Source organism: Zeus faber (assembly GCF_960531495.2).
Source record: "Zeus faber genome assembly, chromosome: 15".
Lineage (NCBI taxonomy): Eukaryota > Metazoa > Chordata > Actinopteri > Zeiformes > Zeidae > Zeus > Zeus faber.
This window is the reverse complement of record NC_137194.1, coordinates 3,692,282-3,714,376: the sequence shown is the minus strand read 5'-3', so window position 1 is coordinate 3,714,376 and position 22,095 is coordinate 3,692,282. Positions and strand designations below refer to the sequence as shown.

The following is a 22,095-nucleotide window of genomic DNA, read 5'->3' as shown; positions in this document are numbered from 1 at the left end:
TGCACACATTCAAACAGAACATCCACTGCTTTGTGGTCCAAGTTATTATATTGGTTTATAAACATTTAAATAATTTAACATATTTTGAATGGTGACTATTGACCCACACACAGGAGTGTGAACGTCCTGTCAGTTATTATTATTATTATTATTATTATTATAATAATACAGAGTGAGAGAGGAGGCTCTGGTTTGGTACATGTGGTTTACTGGGAAGTCTGTTACAAGGAGCAGAAGTCAACACAAACCTTGAGGAGTAGGAGGAGGATGAAGAGCAGTCAGTCTGCACAGGGAGCGACCGCCCTCATAAAGTGCAGATCAATATTTCATATTCATTCTTTATCAAAGTGTCTGGAACGTTTTCTCCTAAAAGGTTTGGAAGGAATAAGGCATTCTACCGAGCGGTCGGACCGACAACACTGATCCTAACAGCGGTACGAGGACCGGACTGGAGCCATTATTGCCTGGTGCACACACACACACACACACGCGCACACACACACGCACACATGCGCACACACACACACACAAACACACACACACACACACACAAAATGGAGATCAAAACAATTAGTTTTTGATGCAAATCAGGGTGAAAGAAACCAGCAGGAAAAGTTTGACTTCAAGGCACAAGACAATGTTTAACTGGTTTTAACTGACTGTTGTTCTAACTGACCGTTGGTTTAACTGACAGCTGTGTTAACTGACTGGTTTTAACTGACAGCTGTTTTAACTGAGGCGGTTTAACTGACAGTTTCTTAAACTGACTGGTTTTAACTGACAGCTGTTTTAACTGACTGGTTTTAACTGACAGTTATTTTAACTGAGGCGGTTTAACTGACAGTTCCTTTAACTGACTGGTTTTAACTGACAGTTCTTTTAACTGACTGGTTTTAACTGACAGCTGTTTTTAATGGACAGTTGTTTTAACTGACTGGTTTTAACTGACAGCTGTTTTAACTGACTGGTTTTAATGGACAGTTGTTTTAACTGAGTCGGTTTAATTGACTGTTGGTTTAACTGACTGGTTTTAACTGACTGTTGGTTTAACCGACTGTTGGTCTAACCTATTGTTGGTTTAACTGACTGTTGGTTTAATTGACTGTTGGTTTAACTGAGTGGTTAAACTGACTGGTTTGACTGACTGTTCCCTAGCTGATGGTGATGGAGTGCTACTCTAAACACTTCATGCAACGGTACAATAACTTGGTGTCTTGGTGGCTCGGGGAGGGGGCTTCCTCCAAACTCAACTTTATTTCATTTCTTTTTACACTAACGTTCCTCTTGGTGCCGTTTTCAGCTGAACAGGGTTCAATGAAATGATGACATGTCTGCTACTTCAGGTAAGGGTTTCCCAGGATGATTCTCCACCCTGCCTCCATCACCACGACGCTTGTTGAATGTACGACGCCCCTGGTCCGAGTAACAACCTCAATCCTTTGGACTCTTGATTTGAGCGTTCGAACTTAATGAAAAGGGTTGAAAATAAAACGTTTTATCATTAGTTACTTTCATAGTATTTTTACAGGCACTTTTTAAATAACACAATATCACTTTGATATAAAACATTGAGGGAGATTCTGAACCAGACTGACCTTCGTACGGAGCCTCTGAAGAACGCCTACTGTGCCCGCTAGCTGCTAGCCAGCTGCTGCTGACGCCTCACTCGTGGTTAGCCGGTAAAAACTGAAGTTACTCTTAACTGGGTCATAGGATTACAGACTGTTGAGACCTGTTGACTGGTCTGGGATCAACTTGTTGACTGCTGCAGGTAAACACCACTTGAGCCATCCAGACATCTGATGATGAGCAGACTCGCATATGAAGAGATTAGGTCCGGATGGGAGCAGAGTCCTACATGTGTTAGCAGGTTAAGTAAGAGATTAAGCCCAGGTTACCCTTCCAGGATCATGGCCGAAGCAGAAGGGCTTGTGGGGCTTGGTAATTCCCCAAAATGTCTTTTGGAGCTTCCTGCTCCCGTCAGGTCTGCAGTAAAACCTCAGACAAACATGATCCAACCAGACTCCTTTAATAAGAAAGCTTGTTATATCAGAGGGGTGTGGACAGAAGCAACGGCCACGACCTAATTGTTGAATGTCCAAACACAAGGTGCTCTCAACAGCTGCTTGGGCCGAAAGTTCATGACTGACTGGGTACTCGTTCAGATCCACTGGATTGGTGGCTGTACAGACAATGTCGCTAATCACTTCCATATGTAGAACTCACTGCCGGCATGTTCTGATTGAGGTTGGAAAAGGAGTCTGAAGAAGCTTGTTCAAGGCCACTTTTGTGGAAGGGAGCAGCTGCACAGAGCTGTGGCCTAAAGACAGGTGAGACATACGCCATCCAGGTAAATTAACATCAGCAGCTAAATATGGAATCAGGAAATAGGACGCACGCCTTCTTGTCACATTGAAAAGTGGGAAGCAGAGACGTTCAAAGGTGGAATTTGTGCATCCCAGAGCCCTGAACAACCTCAGGAATAAAAAGAAAAATGTTATACTCAGTGATGCTCACCTAGGGATGACACAGAAACTTTGCCTCCATGGAAACCTTGTGCGCCGTTTTGTTAAATAACAAACGTGATTCAATGAATGCGTTGGATACATGCAGTGAAAGGCTCTTGTAAACCTCTCTGTAAACCCGGGTGGTGGAGGCTGGCGGTGAGGACGCCGCCTCCTGCTGGGTACTGGAAGTCCTGGCAGCTCTGAGGCATGATGTCTGACGCCAGCGCACGGAGCACCAAGGCGAATGCTCAGACTTGAGAGATGATGGAGACCGTCAATTAGACTGCCTCAAAGCTCGTCTCTCACTCCACCTGATGACTCGAGAGAAGAACCTGAGCTGCAAGCAGGCTCCAGTACTGGCAGACCCCCAAGAAGTCATCTGTGGGGGGGGACTTTGAAGAGCTTCTCCATTGAGCTGCCCAGCCCTCATCCAGGGGAGCAGGAAGTGTGGAAGCCACTTAGATTGGCTCCAGTCCAGAGACTGAGGTCGCTTAAGAGGCCAAGAGGCTCTACAGCTGTGGTTGAGATCAAGCTGTATTCTCTGGACGCTGTGCTGTCATGACTCACAGCAGTCTGCAGGATGGGACCAGAGTCTCCGGACTCGCAGTCCAAAGAGGGGACAGAAAGATGCGCTCCTGTCTGAGTACCATCACTGGCAAAGACCGCGGGGGACGACGGACATGAAGCTCCGATCAGCTCTTCAGATACTTAATGGATCCAGTGTGTTTTGTGGACCTGGTGAAGGCGCTTGGCCGTGTTCTTTGGAAGAGTCTGTGGCAGAGCCTCCTTGAGTACGGAGCTCCAGAGCCACTTCTGTAGGTGATAAGGTCCGCCTCCGTACGGTCCACACGTCTGGACGTGAGGTTCTGCTTTTCTTTGATGTCCTGTGACTCCTGATCAGGACCTTCAGCCTTTCCTAGACTAGTCATCAGACTTGGCTCTGATTGGCTCATTATGGACACAGGTAGGCTGCTCGCATCCCGAACCAAAGGAGAATTAAAATCTCCAAACCTTGAAGACCTCATCTTAACCTGCCAGTCAGTTGCTTTTTTGAGGCTGTTTCTTTACAGTAAGAGAAAGCGACTGTCGCTCATACTTCGCTTTATAAGATGTCAAACAGAGTGACAGGATCTGGCCTGGTTCAGGACAGGAAGGAAGTCTTCTGCACAACAAAAACTACCCCCGCCCCCAACGCACGCGCACACACACACACACACACACACACACACACACACACACACACACACACACACACACACACACACACACACACACACACACACACACACACACACACACTCCTCTGAAGAGGAAGATACTAAAGTTAAACTATACAACAGAAAACAACTAACTATCAAAACGTGAATAAAAAACAGATTATATATTGGAAGCAAACTCTCAGTTATGAGTTGGTAAGCATGTCGAGTTTTCCACTACAGCGCCCCCTCCAGCCACTAGCAGGGTACTACAGCTGCCTTTTGATTATATACATACACTTTCACTTTTTTCCATTTCCTGTTTGTTTTCTACAAAACGATTTGTGTCCGTCCCTCCATCCCTCCGTCCCTCCGTCCTTCCGTCTCTAAGTCCAAAGCGTCCGTCGCTCCATCCAATCAGCTGACCCTCTCGCTGACGGCAGTCCGGGACTCCACCGTCTCCTCGCGGCCGGCTCGGGGGACAGCGGCCTGGGGCAGCATGTCTCTCAGCTCCCTGGCCTCACCCTCCCCTGTCCCAGACCCAGCGACCCCCCCTGGTGGACCGGGCGCCGGGCTGTAGCCCCGGGATGAGCTGTTAGACCCTCTTCCCTCCCCGACGTTCCCCCTCGCCCCCCCCCTACTGAGGTCCTGTGGCTCGGGCTGACCGTGCTGAGGTGGGGGGGCGAGGGGCAGGGGGGCGGGGGGTGGGCTGTGCTGGGATGGGGGTGCGAGGGGCAGGCGCTGGGTCTTGGCCTGCTGGACCTGGAGCAGCTGGGGGGGGCGCTCGCGCTGCAAGTGCTGCTGGGTAGGGGAGAGGGAGTGGGTGAGTCTCGGCAGCTGGTGGGGTGGACCAGGGGGCGGTCTGGGCTGGGGGGGTCTCTGCTGGAGCTGAGTGGTTTCCGGGTGTTTAGGCTGCAGTGGGGGGGCTGAGGGGGCTCTGGGCTGGAGATGGGCTGGGGGTCTTGGGTGGGTCTGGGCCGGTTGGGTGCTTTGGGGGTGTGTTGGGGGTCTAGGATGGGGTTGGAGGGGCTCTGGGTTTGTTGGGGGTCTTGGATGGGGTTGTGGGGATTGGGGGCGTGTTGGGGTTCTCTGCTGTGGTTGGGGGTTTGTTGGGGGTCTTGGATGGGGTTGGGGGGATTGGGGCCGTGTTGGGGTTCTCTGCTGTGGTTGGGGGTTTGTTGGGGGTCTTGGGTGGGGTTGGGGGGATTGGGGGCGTGTAGGGGCTCTCTGCTGTGGTTGGGGGTTTGTTGGGGGTCTTGGATGGGGTTGGGTGCTTTGGGGGTGTGTTGGTGGTCTGGGCTGGGGTTGGATGCTTTGGGGGTGTGTTGGTGGTCTGGGCTGGGGTTGGATGCTTTGGGGGTGTGTTTGGGGTCTAGGTTGGGGTTGGGTGCTTTGGGGGTGTGTTTGGGGTCTAGGTTGGGGTTGGGTGCTTTGGGGGTGTGTTTGGGGTCTTGGGGGTTGGGTTGGGGGTCTGGTGTGGGTCTGGGGAGGTTGGGTGGTTTGTGGGTGTGGTGGGGGTCTCTGCTGGGATTGGGGGGATTGAGGGTGGGTTGGGGGTCTCGGTTGGGGTTGTGTTGGGGGTCTCTGTTGGGGCTGGGGTTGTGTTGGGGGTATGGAATGGGTTTGGGGAGGTTGGGGGGGATGTTGTGATGTTGGAGGCTGGGAACTGGGCGTGGCTTGCTGAAGGGCGGGAGGAGGGGGTGAGGACTGAGGATGATGTCGTTCCTTCCTCCTCTCCTTCGGCTTCCTGCCTTTTGGAGCCTTTGGCTCCTCTGATTGGCTCTCCTCTGTGGCAGGAAGTGTTTTCTGTGATTGTGATTGGCTGTGCTGAGAGGTAGGCGGGGCTGCTCCTCCCTCCCCGCCTCCACCCTGTGTCGTCGTGGCAACAGAAGATTCCTGGCTCTCTCTCTCTTCCAACGTCTCTCTGGTTTTGCGTTTTTTGATTGGCAGCGCCGTTTCCTGGACGACGCCTCTGGAAGATGACTCCTTGGCTGCTCTACGTTTGGCTTCGGCAGCCAAGATGGCCGCCGCGAAGCTTCCTGCCGACGAACTGCTTGGGGCTACTGTCGCCGAGGGCGAGGGTGCTGTCGCGATGGGTGGCGCTCTGCCAGCGGATGCTGGTTTCCTGCCACGCTTCTTAGGAGCAGGCTGAGTAAGAACAGGAAGTTCCTGTTCCGACTTTCTCTTCCTGCCGGGGCGGGGCTTTGTGGGACCCACCGCTGGTGAGGCCTACAGAGGAAGTGGTGACATCACACACTGTAAGTGATGTCATATTTTATAGATCAATGGCATCAGTACGTACGCCCTCATCAGCATTTTGACTTCCAATGACAGAAAACCAGACAGACAGACAGGCTGTACCATGGGTGGGGTCGTGCTGCTGCTGGGTGTAGACTCTGCCTTGCCAAACGGCATCTTGACCAGGAGTTTCCCTGGACTCTGCTCCACCACCCTCTTCATGGCCACGCCCTCCGTGGCCTGACGCAGCTTCCCGCTTCCTGTGCAATCACAACATGTTCAATATTACATGGATATTATATGGAAATATTCCATCCATCCCTCAGTACTGGCCGGCACCTTTGGGCCGGCCGCGGCCGCGGGCCGGCGCCTTGACCATCTTGGGCTTCTTGGGGGGGCGTTTCTCCCGACGGGAGGGGCTACCTCGCCCCGTCACTGTGAAGTCGAAGTCATTGGGGTCCGTGGTGGTGTCGCCCACCTTCTGGAAGTAGGCGATGAGCTCCACCTTGGAGCGGAAGGCCTTCCCCTCCGAGCTGCAAACACAACACACAAACCCCCTTCATAGTGAGAAATCTACTTCCTGTTTCATAAAACCAAGTTTCAAGCAGCTTGATTGGCTGTTGATCTAATGACGTCACTGTTCTGTCCAATCTGGTCGCTCCAATCTGAGATCGCTCCACTGAACTTTAAACTTCAGTGGAGCCTGGGTGTGGGTGTGGCTGAGAGAGGCCGTAGTGAGAAGCGGGCGTGTCTTACTTGATCAGGTAAACGTCGAACTTCCCCGCCGAGCGTCCGGACTTCCTCTGTTTCAACTTCCGGGTCCACCCGGCAGGAAGTGACGGGTCGTCGTACAGCGGCCCGCGGTCCCTGATGACGGAGCGCCGCTGTCGGGGCGACCCCGGGGCCTCGGAGCCGGAGGGCCCGGCACCCGCGTCTGCCCCCTGCAGGGCAACAAGCACGGAGCGCTGAGGAGGCAGGGTACTTACCAAATCCACCCAAATATAAGACGGCCCTGATTTTAAGACGACCCGCCCTGAAGACCAAATCTTGTTTTTATAAAGAAAATAATTGTATTTGAAAAGAGTGATAACGCAGTGCGCAGTCACACGGGACATATGCCTAGGTACCCTACGTGCGAGGATTGGTGAACGTTATACGGAACCAAATTTCACACTGCGAATTCCGCCCGGAAGCCGTTAGCAACATGCTCAGCTCATGTCAAGCAGACTGGCGTCCGGCGGAGTGAGTCAGACGACGGCGAGTGCAGATGCGTCTGACACGCAGGGGCCAGGCGACACGCCCACTTCCTCTACGTCAGCCGCGTGGGAACATTTTCCGCTTCCAGCGAACTACGTCAGCGATGGAGAGCGAGTGGTGGGTGCGGCGAGGTCGCTGTGTCGGCGTTGTTCCACAGTTGTAGGGTGCTGTATGTGTGCGGGAACAAATTCACACACTCCTCCCCACGCAGTTTTATTTCTCATTATTGTACTTGTACGTTGACATTTTAAAGTCTAGACCGCGAAGAGAAGTGGACGCCACTTTTTCAGACTTTTTCCAGGTAGGAAGTCTTATATTCAGGTCAATTGGACAAGGGGGTTTTCAGCCTCACAGGCAGCATTTTCATTATCTGGTAATTACCGTTTTTTTGACCAGAAACTCTGTTCAGGTCTGACATATTTAAATCTCTCCGTCATAATGTCTGGTGAAAATAATTCCCTCTCAGCACAATTTGAATTTGTGCTGGGCGATAAAATGATAGCCATAATTATTGCCATCTCTTTTGCCCCGATGTCGAAATAAAATAAGACTCGATCATTTTGATCGAAACAAAATTCCGCAGATCGGTTCATTTTCGCACTCGGCAAGTTGCAACGGGAAGCCAATCAGTTTGGACGATCTAAAGGTCACCTTTCACCTCTGACCAATCACGTTTGTGGATATAGAACTAAGCCCCGCCCCCTCCCTGGTGGACAGGCTGTGCTTGTAAACACAGTAAACACACGGAACGAGACAGAGCCGCAGCGTCTAGAACTCTGAGGAGAAGCAGGAAGATGATGCGTCGCTGGGACACAAACATCCAGAGTTTGGTCTTTTTCTATATTTACGTTCCGACCCAAAGCAGACGCTAAATATTCATTGTGTAAAATATGTCGACGAGACGTCAACACCACAAACTTTATCATTTATTTCGACCTATTTGTCATATTTATTGTTTGATTTGATCAAAATTTTATTGAAGTGAAATGTTTAATAAAGCGGCTGCACTTGTTACTTGTTGTTCACGAACGGAAATTATTTGATTTCAAGTCGTAATATTTGTAATATTTATTTATTTATTTATTTTTAAAATGGCCCTAATGGGACTTATTTTAATTTGAATAGTCAATAAAAAAATATTAATCATCTACATGCCTTGATGATGTCATTCTCTATAAAACCTGCTTATCAGTTGTTTTTAAGCTCAATAAACACAGATAATATTCGACCGGAATCTCTTTCATGTGACCGGGAAGTTGAATTCTTCCTGCACACGTTGACCGGCACCAATTTGTTCTAACGCAAACTCTGGTCATGGGTATATAGTATTGGAGGTATATAGTATTGGAGGTATAAAGTATTGGAGGTATATAGTATTGGAGGTATATAGTATTGGAGGTATAAAGTATTGGAGGTATATAGTATTGGAGGTATAAAGTATTGGAGGTATATAGTATTGGAGGTATATAGTATTGGAGGTATATACTATTGGAGGTATATAGTATTGGAGGTATATACTATTGGAGGTATATAGTATTGGAGTAAATGAGTTCCAACCTGGGCCTGTGGCTCCGCCCCTCCGTGTGACATCACAGCCTCTTGGGGTGTGGCTGAAGCTTCAGCCTCTGCCCCCTTGTTGTCATGGTGACGCTCCCTGCGAGTCTTCTTGCTCTTCCTGCTGCTGGGTGCTTCTCTGTCCTCCACATGCTGCTCTTCGGTTCTGAGAGAGACCCGTCAACACGATCACATCAAATCAATGCACTGACGTCCCAGTCTGCTGCTGCTGCTGCTGCTGCTGCTGCTGCTGCTGCTGCTGCTGCTGCTGCTGCTGCTGCTGCTGCTGCTGCTGCTGTTTGCTAGAGATTAAAGATGGCCGCTCCCCCTCTGGTCCAATCACCAAACGGTTCAATAATGAAATTGTTTCAGTTCATTGATGGAGACCTTAACGGAACATTGTAACATACAGTCTGTGTGTGTGTGTGTGTGTGTGTGTGTGTGTGTGCGTGCGTGTGCGCGCGCGCGCAGACAGGCGTTTCCTAGAGATGGCTACCATGGTTACCGGAACTCTTCCAAGAAGTTGTGTTTAACTTCTCTGTGGAAGAACTGCAAGCTCAGACAAACTACTGAGATGATGTGGTTGCTTCTGGTTGCGCAGAACGCTGTAGTTGACGCTGTGGTCCGACTGTGACAGTGTTTATACAACATCACATTCAGACTTTAAGTACAAAGACTGATGGACCCCCAGTGACCCTCCAGTTACACCAGTACTACAGAGTATAGAAATATAACATATTTCTACAACGTATAGAACCACTGTGTACCCAACTATAACAAATAGAACTAAAACATATAGAACTCCAGTGTATAAAGGTACAACGTATAGAACTACTACGTATAGAACAACAGTGTCTAGAACTACAACGTATAGAACTACAGTGTTAATAACTAGTGTATAGAACTACAATGTAGAAAATTACAGTGTATAGAACTATGATGTAGAGAATGTATAAAATTGCAGTATATAGAACTACAGCATATAGAACTATAACGTATAGAACTACAACATATGGAAATACAATGTATAGAACTATAATGTATGGAAATGCAGTATATAGAACTACAACATATAGAACAACAGTGTATAGAACTATAACATATAGAACCACAGTGTATAGAACCACAACATATCCCAATAGTGTATAGAACTACAACACATAGAAATACGGTGTATAGAACTACAATGTATAGACTACAGTGTACAGAACTACAAAATAGATAAATACAGTGTATAGAACTACAGGGTATAGAACTCCAAAGTAGAAAAATACAGTGTATAGTAACCGTATGTATATGTATGTGACAAATAATCTCTTGAACTTGAGAACTACAACATATAGCACTACAATGTATGGAATTGCTGTGTATAGAATTTCAACGTATTGAACTACAACGTACAAAACTACAACATAGAAATAGTGTATAAAACTACAATGTAGAGAACTACAACATATAGAATTGCAGTGTATAAAACTACAACGTATATATTTACAATGTATACAACTACAGTGTATAGAACTACACCTTATAGAAATAGTGTATAGAACTACCTTGTATAGAACTACAACATATAGAAATTGTGTATAGAACTACACAAAATAGAACTACAGTGTATAGACCTACAACGTATGGAACTACAGAGTAATGCTTGTCTGGAGCACTGCTTCAGCACTGACCACAGACATGACACTGTTTACTGTCTGTTGTTTAATTCATGTTACACTGTTTAATGTTTAACCCGTTTCCTGTCTGTAGATTTCAGTCTGTTTACTTTCTGTAATTTTCATTCAGTAGTTTCCAGTCTGTCGTTTACTTTCTGTAGTTAACAGTCTGTATTTTTCAGTCTTTAGTTTTAAGTCTGTAATTAACTTTCTGTTGTTTTCAATGTCATTTTCCGTCTGTGTGTAGTATACTTAGTCAGTAATTTTCAGTTTGTAGTTTTCAGTCTGTCGTTTACTTTCTACAAATCAGCCTAGTTTTCTTTGTGTAGTTTTAAGTCTGTATTTTTCTGTCTGTTGTTAACTTTTTTGTAGTCTTGAGTCTGTCTTTTACTTTCTGTAGTTTTCGGTCTCTAGTTTTCAGTCTGAAATTTCAGGTCTAATTTTCAGTCTGTAGTTTACTTTCTGTAGTTTACTTTCTGTAGTTTTCAGTCTGTAGTTTACTTTCTATAGTTCAGTCTGTTGTTTATTTTCTGTAGTTTTCAGACTGTAGTTCTCAGTCTGTAATTTTAAGTTAAGTTTACGGTCTGTTGTTTACTTTCTGTAGTTTTTAGTCTGTAGTTCAGTCTGTAATTTTAGGTGATTTTCTTTTAGTCTTTAGTGTGCTGTTTGTAGTTTACTTTCTATTGTTTTTAGTCTCTAGTTTACTTTCTATAGTTCAGTCTATCTTTTACTTTCTGTAGTATTCAAACTGTAGTTCTCCGTCTGTAATTTTAGGTCAGATTTTCAGTCTGTAGTTTTACTTTCCAGTTTTCAGTCTGTATTTTTTCAGTCTGTTGTTTACTTTCTAGAGGTTTACTTTCTGTAGTTTACTTTCTATAGTTTTCGGTCTGTAGGCTTCTTTCTGTAGTTTTTGGTCTATAGATTACTTTCTGTCGTGTTCAGTCCGTAGTTTACTCTCTGTAATGTCAGTCTGTATTTTCCAGTCTGTCGTTGACTTTCTGTTATTTACTTTCTGTAGTTTTCAGTCTATCGTTTACTTTGTAGTTTTAAAGCTGTAGTTTTCCGTCTGTGTGTAGTATACTTTTCATAATTTTCAGTCTGTAGTTTTCGGTCTGTTGTTTACTTTCTGTCGTTTACTTTCTATAGTTCAGCCTAGTTTTCTTAAGTCTGTATTTTTTTTGTAGTTTTCAGTTTGTAGTTTGTAATTTTAAGTCTAATTTTCAGTCTGTAGTTTACTTTCTGTAGTTTACTTTCCATAGTTTTAAGTCTGTAGGTTACTTTCTGGAATTGTCAGTCTGTAGTTTACTTTCTATAGTTTTCCATCCGTAGGCTTTTTTCTGTAGTTTTCGGTCTGTAGATTACTTTCTGTTAGTTTCAGTCTGTAGTTTAATTCTGTTGTGTTCGGTCTGTATTTTTCAGTCTGTCGTTTACTCTGCAATTTTAAGTCTGTAGTTTGCTTTCTGTAGTTTCCTTTTTTATAGTTTTCAGTCTGTAGGTTTCTTTCTTAAGTTTCAGTCTGTTGTTTACTTTTTGTAATTTTCAGTCTGTAGTTTACTTTTTGTAGTTTACGTTCTATAGATTTCAGTCTGTAGTTCTCCGTCTGTAATTTCCAGTCTGTAGTTTACTTTCTATAGTTTTCAGTCTGTAAATTACTTTCTGTAGTTTAGTTTCTATAGTTTTCAGTCTGTAGTTTTCAGTTTGTAGTTCTCAGTCTGTAACTTTCAGTCGGTAGTTGTCGGTCCGTAGTTGTCGGCCCGCTGTCGATGGTCCGTAGTCGATGGTCCGTAGTTGTTGGTCCGCAGTTGTCGGTCGGTAACGGTTGGTCTGTAGTCGTTTGTTTGTAGTCGTCGGCCCGTAGTCGTCGGTCCGTGGCAGTTGGTCCGAAGTCGTCTGTCTGTAGTCGTCGGTGCGTGGTGGTCGGTCCGTAGTCGCCGGTGCGTGGTGGTCGGTGCGTGGTGGTCGGTCCGTAGTCGACGGTGCGTGGTGGTTCGGTCCGTCGGTCCGTAGTCGTCGGTGCGTGGTGGTCGGTCCGTAGTGGTCGATCCGTAGTCGTCGGCCCATGGTGGTCGGTCGGTGGCGGTCGATCCATAGTCTTCGGTCCGTAGTCGTTAGTCCGTAGTGGTCGATCCGTAGTCGTCGGCCCATGGTGGTCGGTCGGTGGCGGTCGATCCATAGTCTTCGGTCCGTAGTCGTTAGTCCGTAGTGGTTGATCCGTAGTCGTCGGTCCGTAGTCGTCGGTCCGTAGTTGTCGGTGCGTGGTGGTCGGTCCGTAGTCGTCGGTCCGTAGTCGTCGGTGCGTGGTCGTCGGTCCGTAGTTGTCGGTGCGTGGTGGTCGGTCCGTAGTCGTCGGTCCGTAGTCGTCGGTGCGTGGTGGTCGTTCCATAGTCGTCGGTCCGTAGTCGTCGGTGCGTGGTGGTCGGTCGGTGGTGGTCTATCCATAGTCGTCGGTCTGTAGTGGTCAGTCTGTAGTTGTAGTTGTAACTCCGTAGTTGTCAGTCTGTAGTTTTCTCTGCTGGTGGAGGTCTCCCCAGCCCCTCTCCACCTCCACCCACCCTCAGAGCTGCCTCTCCCCGGGGCAGCAGAGCTCCAGCCGGGTGGCGGAGGGGAGCCGCGCGGTGTCGGGGCTCGGCGGGCCGGGCAGCGGAGTTCTGCAACCGCGGGGAGAAGCACAACACACCGAGCGGAGCTGCGGAGCTGCGGAGGTGAAGGGCCACAGCGGAGCCTCAGCGGCGGCTCGGTGACGTCTTCACCCCGCAGCTCCTTCGGCGGGACGGGCCGCTCCACATCCATCCAAACCTCCACCGCAAACACGCAACGCGCAACCCGAGCGGCGTAATGGCGGCGGCGCGACGCTCGCACGGCGGATAAAGATGTAAAAAGCCACTTACAGCGTCTCCTCTCCGCTCTCTGCGGCGGCCATCTTTATTCAAATTAATAAGCTGATATTAAACACTGCGCTGGGGCCACGCCCCCTGCCGCCAGGACGGAAACACCGCGAGATGTGGGGGGACGATGGGAAAAAACACCCAGTTCACTGGGTCCCCAGGGATGTGTTATCGCGAGACCTGCACGGAAGAATCACGGAGAGCAGGAAAACAACAAAGGACTGTTCCAGGAGTGATTTACTTGAATATTTTACATTTCAAACAATACATTTATAAATATAAATAAATAATTCGCAGAAATCCTGCAGCCCTTCCCCATCAAATATAATTAAGAAACAAAGAGACGTAGTAAAAGTCCTGACTGCTTCACATAATGACCCTGGATGTGTATTCTGAATAAAAACAACCTCTGTCCCCCTTCACCACCACGTGGGAAATGGGTTTGTTGACTAACTACTAAAATATCACTTGAGTCATTATTAATTATATCAATTCACAAGCAAAATGTGAAAATAAAAGCAGGAATTTGGGGGTCGATGGAGAAGTAAATGAGTAAATACAGTAGATAGATCTGCAGCTTTAACAGTATGTATTAGTATATAGTAGTAGTACAGTAGTAGTGCAGTAGTATATGGTAGTATGTAGTAATAATACAGTAGTAGTATATAGTAGTATGTAGTAGTAGTACAATAGCAGTATATAGTGGTAGATCAGTAGAAGTATATAGTAGTATGTAGTAGTATATAGTAGTATAAAGTAATACTACTACTGTACTACTACATACTACTATATACTACTACATATTACTTTTACTACTACATACTACTACTGTACTACTACAGTATATAGTAGTATGAAGTAGTAGTAATATAGTAGTATATAGTAGTATGTATTAGTACATAGTAGTATGTAGAAGTAGTACAGTAGTAGTATGGAGTAGTATCTAGTAGTATCTAGTAGTATATAGAAGTAGTACAGTAGTAGTATGTAGTAGAATGTAGTAGTACAGTAGTAGGATGTAGTAGTATATAGTAGTATGTATAAGTAGTATAGTAGTATGTAGTAGTGTAGTAGTGTGTGGATAGAGTTGAAACAGCTTGTGTTGAATTCCAAATTGTTCAGGATGTTTGAGTTGTTGATGTGCATCGTACTTCAAGGAGCAACACACAACGTTTTCAGCCTCCATATCACTGTGCATTCAGACTGACACGGGTCCCGACCCCTGGAAAATGAAGGTTTTACAGCAGTGACAATGTGCAACCATTCGTGGAAATGTTGGACGCTGGAGCAATCTACTCCGCGTATATGATAAACGCAGAATATAAAAAACACTCCTTGAAATCGGTTGCGAAATGTAAACGTGAAAAGAAAACAGGTAAGAGGAAGAAATAAAATGAAAGTAAAATTGTTTCAATTTGAATGTACCTCTTTGGTGAACGTGCTTCTGTTTTCTCTCTCATTTCCATTTCACACACAGCGCTCTAAGGACAACCTGAAGCCGCCTGGGTGTATTTTCGACAGTGGCACAAAAGTTGTCGATTACAACTTTTAAGTTCAGTCCCTCCCGGGCGTTACGACTGTGACGTCACAACAGGTTGGAAACTTTGTAACGTTGTGACACTGTCAAATTCAAATTCATTCGTGACATCATAAAATTGTGTCATCATAACGTTGTGACATCATAACATTGTGTCATCATAACATTGTGACATCATAACATTGTGACATCATAACATTATGTCGTCATAACATTGTGAAATCATAACATTGTCAGCATAACATAATCACATCATAACATTGTGTCATCATAACATTGCCATCATAACATTGTAAAATCATAACACTGTCGGCATAACATGAACACATCATAACATTGTGTCATCATAACATTGCCATCATAACATTGTGACAAAACATTATGTCATCATAACATTGTGGAACCATAACATTGTCAGCATAACATGATCACATCATAACATTGTGTCGTCATAGCGCTACCTAGCAGTATTTATTGTTACACTAATGTTGTTGTTACACTAAGCTCTGTCGCAATGTAGCTTGAATGTTATTCTCCCTTGTAAGTCGCTTTGGATAAAAGTGTCTGCTAAATGACTAAATGTAAATGTAAATGTCATAACATTGACATCATAACATTGACATCATAACATTGTGTCACCCTAACATGGTGTAATAATAACATTGTGACATAACATTGGCATCATAAAATTGTGTCATTATAACATTGTGTAATCATAACATTGTGACATGACATTGTGCCATCATAATGTTGTAATACTGTCATCATAACATTGTGACATAACATCGTCATCATGTCGTAACATTGTGACATAACATTGTAATCATAACATTGTGACATAACATTGTAATCATAACATTGTGACATAACATTGTCATCATAACATTGTGTCATCATAATGTTGTAATATTGTCATCATAACATTGTGACATAACATGGTGTCATCATAATGTTGTGTCATCATATCATTGTGACATAACATTGTGACATCATAACATTGCGACATTATAATCATCCAGTGGGACTAACCCTTCATTTGGGGAAGCAGAATCAGGCCGTCTTCTCATCGTCTTTGAGCATGAAACAGAATCTGTACGTTAATTTGTTTATACACGTTGTAAGAGTAAGGAAAACCTATCAACAGGGTTACCTGTTTTACTGATTATGTTTATTTTACTGTATTTACTTATAATTAACAAGAGATTATTCTTTTATCTGCATACTTTGTGCTGTTGCAGTTATATTAATGTAACATTGAGTTAAATACAGTTAGTTATTCGTTATAATATTTATATATTTATATATGTTATTTATATAAATATTATATTTATTTTTATTACATATTTATTGTGGTGTTTGGCACATTTTACTATTGCTTATATTATATATTATTACATATTTGACAATAAAATTATTTATTTAGGTATTTATTGAGTAAACGTGTGAATCCATAAATAAGCCCCGCCCTCAAATACGTGCGTCACCCCCAGGTCAGAGGTCAGACTGAGGAGCGGCAGAACGAGGGTCCGCCGCGTGACACCGGGAGGAGGCTCAGGCTAACGCGGCTAACGCGGCTAATGCGGCTAATGCTCATGCTCATGCCAAGGAGGCTAATGCTCATGCCAAGGAGGCTCATGCTCATGCCAAGGAGGCTCATGCTCATGCTAATGCTAATGTGGCTCATGCTAACGCAGCTCACGCGAGCTGCACGCGACCAGCTCGCGACCAGCGGGGAAGCGGAGCTGCTGCACGTGCAGGAGCTCGCGGCAGAACCGCGCTACGGGACGTGCTGGGCGCGCGCCCTGCATGACGTCAACACGCACTGCCGGAAGCTGACGGCGGAAACTCAGAGCAGGCTGGCGCTCAAGTTCACACACTGTCACCTGCGCAGGTACACACACTAAAACAATCACACACACACGGTTGGATGGACGTCCAACATGACACATACAGATATAAACCGTTCTATACCTGTCTGTCTGATTCTATACCTGTCCTGTTCACCTCCTGGTTCCTCCAGGAAGTAACGCTAATGTGCAGGAAGCGATGTGTAACCTGTCCGTCTCTCAGGTCTGGGCGGAGTTTCCCAGCATGCCCTGCGGGGTCAGAGGTCAGCAGCTGCACCTCCAATATGGATGCCGTGGCTTTCAGCGCCTACACCCAGTTCTTCACGCACACTCACGCCATCTGCCACTTCCTGCAGTCTGAGGCCTGGCAGCAGCAGGCAGAGGGCGCCGTGCACAGGTATGTGCACACACACCTGTAGCCGCACACACCCACAGCCACACACACACCTACAGTCACGCACCGACAGGCACACACACCCACAGGCACACACACCGAAAGGCACACACACCTACGTGCACACACACTTGTAGGCGTACACACCTGTAGGTGCACACACCTACAGTCACGCTCCGACAGACACACACACCTGTAGGCGTACACACCTGCAGGCGCACACACCGACAGGCACACACACATACGTGCACACACACCTGTAGGCATACACACCTGTAGGCGCACACACCTACAGTCACGCACCTACAGGCACACACACATACGTGCGAACACACACCTACAGTCACGCTCCGACAGGCACACACACCTGTAGGCGTACACACCTGTAGGCGTAAACACCTGCAGGCGCACAAACATACGTGCGCACACACACCTGTAGGCGCACACACCTACGTGCACACACAGCGATGTGCCGTGAGTGGGTTGGTGTGTGATGGGCTGGTGCGCCCCCTGCTGGCTGTCCCTGTGGCTCTGGGCTAACCCTAATGCTCATGCCAAGGAGGCTCATGCTCATGCTCATGCTAATGCTAATGTGGCTCATGCTAACGCAGCTCACGCGAGCTGCACGCGACCAGCGGCATGAAACACCGCCACACACACCTGGGAACACCACCACACACACCTGGGAACACCGCCACACACACACCTGGGAACACCGCCACACACACACACCTGGGAACACCGCCACACACACACACCTGGGAACACCGCCACACACACACCTGGGAACACCGCCACACACACACCTGGGAACACCGCCACACACACACACCTGGGAACACCGCCACACACACACCTGGGAACACCGCCACACACACACACCTGGGAACACCGCCACACACACACCTGGGAACACCGCCACACACACACCTGGGAACACCGCCACACACACACCTGGGAACACCGCCACACACACACCTGGGAACACCGCCACACACACACACCTGGAAACACTGCCACACACACACACCTGGGAACACTGCCACACACACACACACACCTGGGAACACCGCCACACACACCTGGGAACACCGCCACACACACACACCTGGGAACACTGCCACACACACACCTGAAAACACCGCCACACACACACACCTTGAAACACTGCCACACACACTCCTGGGAACACCGCCACACACACTCCTGGGAACACCGCCACACACACACACACACACACACCTTGAAACACCGCCACACACACACACACACCTTGAAACACTGCCACACACTCCTGGGAACACCGCCACACACACACACACACACGCACACCGTGAAACACTGCCATACATACTCCGGGGAACACCGCCACACACACACACACACACACTTTGAAACACTGCCACACACACACACACCTGGGAACACCGCCACACACACTCCTGGGAACACCGCCACACACACCTGGACTGTCACAATAACTACTTTAACTGGATCATATATTGTCCCAGAAATAATTGCGATAACCAATATTATTGTCATGTTAAGACTGATATAATGGTAATATATTCGTGCAAGTACACACTTCGAAATAGCAATGAACTTTTAATGATTTAGAATATTCAGACACTGTAATGAAAAAAACAACAATAAAACAAATGGACACTCTGGCTCAGACACTGTGTGTGTGTGTGTGTGTGTGTGTGTGTGTGTGTGTGTGTGTGTGTGTGTGTGTGTGTGTGTGTGTGTGTGTGTGTGTGTGTGTGTGTGTGTGTGTGTGTGTGTGTGTGTGTGTGTGTGTGTAGCCTGATGGAGAGCTCGCTCAGCGTGGCCCAGCAGATGCAGGACACCAGGCACGTTGCTGAGGAGCTGAAGGAGGCGCAGGGCGACGCCCTCGTGGCCACACAGGAAATACTGCGAAACGGAGAAGACCTGAGAGTCACACTGAGGGACTCTACACAAGGTACACACTGAGGGATGACTCACCGAGGGACTACACACTAGTACACACTGAGGGACTACACACCGAGGGACTACACACTGAGGGACTACACACCAAGGGACTACACACTAGTACATACTGAGGGACTACACACCGAGGGACTACACACTAGTCCACACTGAGGGACTACACGCTAGTACACACTGAGGGACTACACACCGAGGGACTACACACTAGTACACACTGAGGGACTACACATCAAGGGACTACACACTAGTACACACTGAGGGACTACACGCTAGTACACACTGAGGGACTACACACCGAGGGACTACACACTAGTACACAGCAGTACACACCCACCCACAGTGCTCCCTGTGCCCAGGCCTCAGGGAGCTGTTCTCGGAGCTCAGCTCGTCGTCGCTGCAACAGCAGGTGGCGCTGTCCGAGGTGTTTCGCCGCATCTCCTTCCTGCAGGACTTCCTGCTGATGGAGGTCCACACGCTCAGCTCCGCCCTCTACAACGCCGCCGCGCTCTGTGCCGCATTCCTCTTCACCTCCACCAGGAGGACAGCCCGGGCAAGGTATGTCCCTCCATCCTCCCGTCTCCTCCGTCCATGTCCTCCCTCTCATCTGACTTCACCTGCAGAGCTTCTCGTTTTGTCCTCGTGAAAAAAAATATTAAAATATCCTGAATAAAGTGTGTGTGTGTGTGTGTGTGTGTGTGTGTGTGTGTGTGTGTGTGTGTGTGTGTGTGTGTGTGTGTGTGTGTGTGTGTGTGTGTGTGTGTGTGTGTGTGTGTGTGTGTGTGTGTGTGTAGGCTGGTGCTAGTCAGCCTCGTGTGTCTAAATCTCTACGTGGAGCGAATGATTTACCGCCTGGTGATGGACTCTGCAGAGCCTGAGCACCAGAGCATGGTCAGTACACTGCTAACGGCTAGATGCTAACGGCTAGCTGCCATTTATTATGCTGCTACCTGTCTGCCTCAGTGTGGAGGAGGGGGCGTCGCTATGTGGGCGTGGCTCAATGGACCTGTCTGTCTTTCCAGGAGCGAGTGTGTCGCTATGTGGGTGTGGCCAGGGGTGTGGCGGTGGGCGTGGCCTCGCTTGTGCTGCTGCTCGCTGCCGTCAGGTTCAAAGATCCTTCGCAAGAAAGTCTGAAGATCCTGAAGGAGCTGAGAGACATCCAGAGCAGCCTGCAAGAGAGCCTGAGACAGGCTGGTACTGTCTGTCTGACTCAGTGACTGACTGACTATCCGTCTGACCTATTGACTGTCTGTCTGACTTTCTACCTGTCTATCCTCCAGATAGTCTGCTTGGGCTCCAGCATGGAGGAAGAGGAGGAGAGAAGGATGAAGAGCGGAGCAGATCAGAGGTGAAGTTACTGTAGTGAGCGTTACAGTGTAGTGAACGGTACGTGTAGTGAGCGTTACGCTGTAGTGAACATTACAGTGTAGTGAGCGTTACGTGTAGTGAGCGTTACGTGTAGTGAGTGTTACGGTGTAGTGAGCGTTACGGTGTAGTGAGCGTTACGGTGTAGTGAGCGTTACGGTGTAGTGAGCGTTACGGTGTAGTGAGCGTTACGGTGTAGTGAGCGTTACGGTGTAGTGAGCGTTACGGTGTATTGAGCGTTACGGTGTATTGAACGTTACGGTGTATTGAGCGTTACGGTGTAGTGAGCGTTACGCTGTAGTGAGCGTTACGCTGTAGTGAGCGTTACGCTGTAGTGAGCGTTACACTGTAGTGAGTGTTACGCTGTAGTGAGCGTTACGCTGTAGTGAGCGTTACGCTGTAGTGAGCGTTACGCTGTAGTGAGGGTTACGCTGTAGTGAGGGTTACGCTGTAGTGAGCGTTACGCTGTAGTGAGCGTTATGCTGTAGTGAGCGTTACGCTGTAGTGAGCGTTATGCTGTAGTGAGCATTACGCAGTGTAGTGCAATTATAAGTGTAGTGCACATTACTGTAGTGCATGTGTTGTGTGTGTTTATGCTATTTTTATTTTTTACTTTAGAGAGTGAGACAGGACAAGACAGCAACAGGGGACGACAGGACATCCATTAAACAGGAAGACAGGTCATACCTGTCTCCCCTCCCAGAGGGATCACACCTGTCTCACCTCTCAGTGTCAGGTGAGTATCTGTCTCACCTGAGTAGTTGGACTGAGAGGTGAGACGGGGGTAAATAAAGAGTTTTCTTCGTCAATCATCTGACGTCGAGTGTTTATTGGTAGGACATTCCTTATCAGGACACTAACTGTCCTAATAGCCCTGAAGGCCATAAAACAGTTTTATTTCATGTTATTCTATTTTAGAAATATTATTGTTCTCAATAAGCAATATTGTTTTGAAAGGTTATTTAACAGACCCATGAACCGTGTGTGTGTGTGTGTGTGTGTGTGTCCTCAAGAGGAACACAGTTTGACCTCCCACAATGCCATGCGGCGGCATTCCCACAATGCATCAGTGAGTCCAGGCAGACGAGCCCGTGGCTCCGCCCCCCTGGTGTATTGCGTCCCTGTGGATGAGACACAGGTAGTGTGTGTGTGTGTGTGTGTGTGTGTGTGTGTGTGTGTGTGTGTGCGCGCATGCGCGACTATTTCCAGCAGCTGTGGTGCATCATGGGAGTTTTATTTGAACCGGATTCTTTGTATTTCAGCGTCGCTACAGTCTGAGGAGCAGGAGATCAACACACACACACACTGACACGTTGCTCTAGCCAGTAAAATGTTTTTAACTTGTTATTAATGGTTTTATTAAAATGAATTCAATAAAATTCTGTTCTCAGTTTGTTTGAGTGTTTTCCTTTTCATTTCACCTTCTTACCTGGAATTATTTCTAAGATCTGATTCGAGAAGGATCCAGTTAAATGGAGCTGGAATTTAGCAGTGGTGTAGTGTAGCTCAGTGTTTCTCAAATGGGGGGTACTGCGGGGGGGTATTACTGCGGGGGGGTATTACTGCGGGGGGTACTGTGAGCTCCCAAAACATGACGTTTTTTGCTGAAAATCCCACCCGGGTGACACGTTCTAGCCATTGTACCATGCCTCTAAACCCTCCTGATCCTGACTGTTTAAGTGG

At 47.3% G+C, this 22,095-nt stretch overlaps 2 protein-coding genes across 5 annotated transcripts; one reads left to right on the top strand and one right to left on the bottom strand.

Annotated features, from left to right (window-relative positions):
* Window positions 1-210: 210 nt before the first annotated feature.
* mecp2 (methyl CpG binding protein 2) lies at window positions 211-13,327 on the bottom strand. Its single transcript, XM_080014504.1, has 6 exons — window positions 13,305-13,327; window positions 8,756-8,918; window positions 6,698-6,882; window positions 6,281-6,474; window positions 6,065-6,201; window positions 211-5,932 (listed from the first exon to the last, which is right to left on the bottom strand). Exons 2-6 carry the CDS (start codon window positions 8,786-8,788, stop codon window positions 4,121-4,123), a joined length of 2,361 nt encoding a protein of 786 aa, XP_079870630.1. The 5' UTR covers window positions 8,789-8,918; window positions 13,305-13,327; the 3' UTR covers window positions 211-4,120.
* Window positions 13,328-14,832: 1,505 nt separating this feature from the next.
* Window positions 14,833-21,805, top strand: LOC307241443 (uncharacterized protein). 4 transcript variants are annotated; one of them, XM_080015542.1, is made up of 10 exons: window positions 14,833-14,895; window positions 16,909-17,082; window positions 18,885-19,042; window positions 19,407-19,605; window positions 19,842-19,938; window positions 20,070-20,241; window positions 20,328-20,395; window positions 21,031-21,148; window positions 21,426-21,550; window positions 21,675-21,805. In XM_080015542.1, exons 2-10 carry the CDS (start codon window positions 16,970-16,972, stop codon window positions 21,732-21,734), a joined length of 1,110 nt encoding a protein of 369 aa, XP_079871668.1. In that variant the 5' UTR covers window positions 14,833-14,895; window positions 16,909-16,969; the 3' UTR covers window positions 21,735-21,805. The 4 variants fall into 4 exon arrangements, 3 of the variants coding, with proteins under 3 accessions (XP_079871668.1, XP_079871666.1, XP_079871667.1); XM_080015540.1 differs by lacking the exon at window positions 14,833-14,895 and adding an exon at window positions 16,367-16,729; XR_013844552.1 differs by lacking the exons at window positions 14,833-14,895; window positions 21,675-21,805 and adding an exon at window positions 16,367-16,729 and having other exon boundaries at window positions 20,332-20,395; window positions 21,426-21,447.
* Window positions 21,806-22,095: the final 290 nt, after the last annotated feature.